Source organism: Mesoplodon mirus, assembly GCF_964341445.2.
Source record: "Mesoplodon mirus genome assembly, chromosome: 5".
NCBI classification, from domain to species: Eukaryota; Metazoa; Chordata; class Mammalia; order Artiodactyla; family Ziphiidae; genus Mesoplodon; species Mesoplodon mirus.
Genome location: NC_138980.1, coordinates 73,643,450 through 73,649,449, shown reverse-complemented (window position 1 = coordinate 73,649,449; position 6,000 = coordinate 73,643,450). Strand labels below are relative to the sequence as shown.

At 44.7% G+C, this 6,000-nt stretch overlaps 1 protein-coding gene across 1 annotated transcript in view; it reads left to right on the top strand.

Moving 5' to 3' along the window:
- Window positions 1–2,018: 2,018 nt before the first annotated feature.
- HSPA4 (heat shock protein family A (Hsp70) member 4) overlaps window positions 2,019–6,000 on the top strand; it is a 43,700-nt gene continuing 39,718 nt past the window's right edge. Inside the window, exon 1 of the mRNA XM_082624024.1 lies at window positions 2,019–2,391. Coding sequence (XP_082480150.1) covers window positions 2,285–2,391 — 107 coding nt within the window. The 5' untranslated portion in view covers window positions 2,019–2,284. The remainder of the gene's footprint in view (window positions 2,392–6,000) is intronic.

Here is a 6,000-nt window from a genome sequence, read left to right as displayed (position 1 = left end):
GCCATAGGTAAAGCCAGTAACATCTTTGGTGTTATTGATATCCTCCCAGGTGGAGAAAAATAGGAGACAGAGGAAGGAAGGTCAAGTATAATTTTTCTTATTTTTCTTTACTTTTAAAATTGTGGTAAAATATACAAAAGGAAACTTACCATTTTAACCATTTTAAAGTGTACAAATCAGTGGCATTATGTACATTCACACTGTTGTGCAACCAGCACCACTAACCAACTCTAGAACTTTTTCATCATCCCAGACTGAAACTCTGTACCCACTAAACAGTAACTCTCCAATCCCTCCTACCAGCCAGCCCCTAGTGACCACTATTCTATTTTCTGTTTCTATGAATTTGCCTATTCTAGGCGCCTTGTGTAAATGGAATTAGTCAATATTTGTTTTTTTTGTGTCTAGTTTCTTTGACTTAGCATGATGTTTTCAAGGTTCATCCATGTTGCATCGTGTTAGAATTTTGTTCCTTTTTAGGCTGCATAATATCCCATCATAGGTATATACCACATCTTAAAAACACATTCATGCATCAGCGGACATTTGGGCTGTTTCCACCTTTTGGCTATTGTGAATAATGCTGTGAATATGGGTGTACAAGCATCTGTTTGTCCTTGTTCTCTTTTTCAAAGGCTTTTTCTTCCTGGCTTCACACCTCCTATTACAGCCTCAGGGAGCACTCAGTGCTTGTTTTTGAAGACAAAAACAGGTTTGATTTAGCCAAAATGTGAGAACTGTGTGGTGATTAGCAAGTTTAAAGGCATCCAATGTGGGCTTTGGGCATTACTCCTGGAGACTGAGGTTCCTTCTTAGGCAGCAGGTGTGAAATAAAATTCATATTTTATGGCAAGACTAGAAAAATTTAAACAAAAAATTTTCTCTGCCCTTTCCCCCTCCGCTCCCCCATTATGTGTGGACCAAACTTGCCACCAGGTACTGGGACCCTATTTACCTGTCTAGCTACTCTTGTACTGGATTCAGGTTTTGTGGGGTTGAAGCTTATACAATGCTTAAGTATTTACAAAGTAAATACTTAGAATAAGACATCACATCAAATTACTGGAGACATGGAGATTCAGATTCCTTGTCTTCTGAGATATCTTTAAGCGATTTATTAGAAATGCTCATTACAAAGAGTTGCTTCCCGATTGACAGCTGGCTTCCCCTCCACAACTGGAAGCCACCGTAACTCTCAGCAACTCCTTGCTCTCCCAGGTGCCCATGCAAGTGAGGGGTTCTGATGATTCGCTAGCTTCATTTCATCCTGCCACTTACCGGCTGGTCTGAACGTACCTAGGAGCATGTCATCTACCTCAGTGTCTCTTGCATCCAGCTCAAGATATGCGCTTAGAATGGGTTGGGGATTGAAAGGCTTAAGTGCCGTAGGCTCCTCAGTCTGACCTAAGGACAGGAGTGGTTTAGAAAACGGTGCGACGAGGCTGAACAAAAAAAACAAGGCGGTGCGCTTGAGGGTGGAGTCCTCCCCTCCGCCGCAGAGGGCGCTGTCTTTGACTTCGACAGTCTTACCTAAGACTGCCGAAGGCCGCGTTCCAACGGCGGCCTTCTCTACCCACCAACCTACCCCAAGGAGAGCAGATGAGAGACGCCTCTGGACTTTGAAGATTAGTTTGTGCTCCCATTTCCCAACACAAGGTGTGGCGTAGGAGGTGCCACAACCAGAACTTCCTTTGAGATAAAGAAAAAAGCGGAAGTAGGACAAAAGCGCTTCCTCAGTATTTTGCCTCAAACCGGCTGTCCTACTTTCTTCTGGAAGGGGAGGTGCTCCACTGCTCTTTGCCGCCGCACTTAGCGTGGCGGCGAGGTCAGTGTACAGGCTCAACGGCCAACTCCACCTCCCAGCTGTCTTTCGGCGGCCCTGCCCCTTCCCAGGTCTTTGGGCCTGGGAGTGACGTACACCTTTACGTAACTGGGGGGCGGGGCCTCAGGAAGAAAAGCGGATGAGCCGGAGTCTCGCGAGAACATTCTCTCTCAGTTCTCGCGCTGCTTCTTTACTCTCGTAGCGACGAGACCTTTCGAGATCTTCTCCGCCCCCGCTACCGGCGCCCAGGCTGCGGCCGCTGAGCCGGAGCCGGCCTGGGTAGTGTCCTCTGCTGCGGCCCTCCTTCCAAGAACCTAGGCGCTTGCGTGGCCCTCCGCACGTCTCCCACTAGCCCCAGTTCCCTGTCCCACGCGGCCCGCTTTACGCGCGCCAGCCCCGCCGGGGTCCGTGTCTTGTCTTGCTGGCCGGACCCGGGCTCGAGCCTGAGCTGTAGCCGGCGCCATGTCGGTGGTGGGCATAGATCTGGGGTTCCAGAGCTGCTACGTCGCTGTAGCGCGCGCCGGCGGCATCGAAACGATCGCTAATGAATACAGCGACCGCTGCACGCCGTGAGTGTGGGCCAGGGTAGCCGCGTGCACTGGAGGTGGGGGTGGGGTGGGGAGGTAGCCCTTGCTCCGGTTTGTGACCCTCGCGGCTTGGGGAACGCGGGCTGGGTAGTCACCTCCGTTCCGAGCCGAGGCTCCGGTGGGTAGTGGACCCCCATTGTGTTTTAGGTCACTAGGGGCCGCGACCTTCCGTGTGGGTCTGCGCCAGGGGCGAGGCCTTTTTTCTGTGGCCCGCCGGCCGAGCGAGGTCTCCGAGTGGGTACTTGGACCAGCGGAGGCTGTGGGTAGGAGCTGGAGGGAAGGCAGGCCCGGGATGTGGAATGGACCGAGATTCTCTTTTAGAGGGCACATAATAGGCCCAGGGCGTACTGACGTCTCTTCAGCCCAGCTCAGAGTTGGGAGCTTTGCACACAGCAGGAGCTTAATAAAAGTTTAATTGAACAGGTCTGGCGTCTGCCGGCAGGCGGTAAGACAGTGCAGAGGCCGGAGTCCCACGTGAGTGGGGGGTGGGGTGGCGCCCGGAAGAGAGGGAGTCGGAGCACCGGAGATCTCCAGATAGGATTGGCACGGAAAGATATCAGAAAAGGATTTAATAAAATCGATACCTTTGCATTCGCTTTGGTTTTTCACGTCGCTTCAGTATATTGGACTGAATGTTGGGTCATTCTCTGCTGTCATTCTTTGCGCACCTATCCCTAACAGCGTTCCGCTTTCACGGTAATACATTCCAACCAGGGTGTTGGCTGCAATTGTTAATGAATGACTCAGGGGCTCACTTTGACTTTTAGAAACTATGGTAAGTTATGGAGCCAGTATAGACACAGCGCTAAGAAATCATGACTCACCCAGGTCTTTCCTTGGATAGGGTAAGAGTCTTTGTACATAGAGACACCTTTCAATCCATTGTCCTCCTCTGGGACAGAATCTTTTAAGAAGTTTCTGTTATTTGCTAGGTTCTCATTGTGTCTCATTAAGGGCCTCTGTTTTAAGGCTCGTTTTTCACCCTACCTTTTGTTACACTTCTTCAGCAATTTCTGGCCAACTCGATTGCTCCCTAACAGACTGATCTTTGCTACCCAGAAGGCTGACAACATTCCCCTTAAACTTATCAAATTTCTATCCCTTATTTTAGACGTAACCCATGTGCTTCCCCCAAAACGCATCCCAGATCCAAAACCACAGTTTGATATTCCTTTCTCAATTTTATTTATAGTTTTTAACTAATGAGATATAATTCACATACCATACAGTTAACCCTTTTAAAGTGTACAGTTTGTTTTTAGTGTAGACACAAAACTGTGCAACCATCAACACAATTTTAAAACATTTTCATCATCCCACAAGAGAAACCCTGTACTCATTAGCAGTCACAGCCCAATCCCCAACCCTCCCATCTTCATAGTTTTTAACAGTGGGTCTAATTTGTATTTCCAGGGAAGTGTATTGTACAATGAAGTTTTTAAGTATTTAAGCATTAATTTCCTATTTGTTATTTTCCTCTCTGGATCCTAGTTTGCTTCATCTGTAGAGATAGTTTTCCTCAAGAAATTAAGAGGGCTAGAGCACTGAGTTAGGCATGTAACTTTTTGGTCTTTTCCCAGCTAGAATTAAACATACTTTAGTTCCAAAGTTAAGAGAATTCCAAATATTGGAATGAAGTGTTCCTGTCCTTTCTTTTAGGCTCTTATGCCCCCTTTTCTCCTTTAGACAAATAGTAACTACAACAGTTTTACCATGAATCTCATTATTTGGAACTGAAAGAGTTGTTTCAGAAAAGAATGTAATCTTCCCAGATCACAGTTAAGTTTGTCCCAAAGACTATTTGATGGGTGACCAGATACACCATGTAATTGTGGTAAGAATATCTGTTTACTTAAAAGTAATTTTCCTTACATGTTCCTATATTTCCCGGGAACTTAGAGGGATGCCATACATTCAAGTAGTTTTTGAACTATGATCTCGATTAGCTTAGGTTTCTGTGTGGAGTCTTTGGCTAAGTAGAACATGTTGGGCAGAAAGGTTGATTTTTTTTTTTAAGTAGTGATTATGGAAGAATGGATTTATATCTCAGAGGTACACAGGGAGTGTGACATAGGTTTGTTTTAGTATGAGAGTGGAATGAGATGCAGGTTCTGGAGGGTTGGGTATGGTGAAAGTAACTCATTTAAAATTGGGGGTGCAACAGGATTTGAATTCCATTTTTTTTTTTGTTTATTTTGAAAGATCTTTTTTATTTGGGGAAAGTAGTATTTTTTTTTATTAGTTTCTGCTTTATAACAAAGTGAATCAGTCATACATATACATCTGTTCCCACATCCCTTCCCTCATGCTGAATTCCATTTTTGAGGAGCCAGTTGAGTCTTAATAGAAGAGACCCTTGCTTTCCCACCAAATTCAGGCTTCCTTTCATTTTAGCAGATAATGAGTGCTTCTAATATGCCAGCTGTTGTGCTAAGCACTGAAGGTACTCTAATAAACAAGTAAGATCCTGCCATCATGGACATGGCTAGTGGAGAAAACCAGATGCTAAACAAATATGTAATTACTGACTGTGGTAAAGGCCTAGATGGGAAAGTACGGAAAACAATGACGGGGACCTAATTTAAATTGGATATGGGGTGGTGATGGAAGGTGCTTCTTAAAGAAGTGTCATTTAAGATGAAACGCAGAGGATGAGTAGGGTTTTACCATGGAGGTTCGTGGTGGGAGCGAGGAAGAGTTGTTCCAGGCAGGAGGATAGCAAGTGAGGAAGAACTGAGGCACACTTGACAGACTGAGAGGATTATAGCCACTTGAAAAAATGCTGTGAATTGAATCTGCAGAGAAGTTAGGCAAGACAGGTTAGATTATGGCAGGGCTTTGTAAATCATGTTAAAGATTTTAATCTAGGTGCTGTGGGAGGTGATCCAATTGATATTTTAAAGATGTGATTGGCTTTTTTGTGGAGAACGGATTTATTTGAGAAGGGCAAGAGAAGAAGCCGGATGATGCTTAGGAGGATATTGCAATCATTTGGTCCACGTGGGAGTTTGTGTTGCTCTTCACTGGTGTGGAAGCATGGGAGAAAAGTGTGGGCAGCTTAGAGATAAACTTTGGAGTTTTAAATTATGCATGTCGTGTTGATATTTCATGACCATAGGCTTTGGAATAAGATGGAAAGCCTATTTTTATATTTAGTTGGATTATTACAGTAGAAAGAGTACAACCTTAAAGCTTTGGAATAAAAATGTTAACGGACTGCCAAACATTACAGGAGTTAGTTGGGCTGTACTGTACAAAATTGATAGGGTAGAGATGAGTTACCTAAGAAGATAATTCTGTGTATGAATAGTTTATTTTATCATTTTCATGGACTTAGTTCCTCATAAAACAGTATATTAGGAATTTGAAGAGATGAAATAGTCTGTTAATAACTGCCCTTGAGAGCAAAAGCTGAAAGTAAGGTGGGTTCTGGCTAACTGGCAGATTAATATCTGATACCTTATTTGTGCAAGAAAAGTGTTTCTCTATGGAGTGAATATCTTTACACGTTGTAGATCTAAGTAGAGCGTCAGGATGACTGGATCTTTTGGGTTCAGTGAATAGGAAAGTTGATTGGTTAACTAAAGCTTC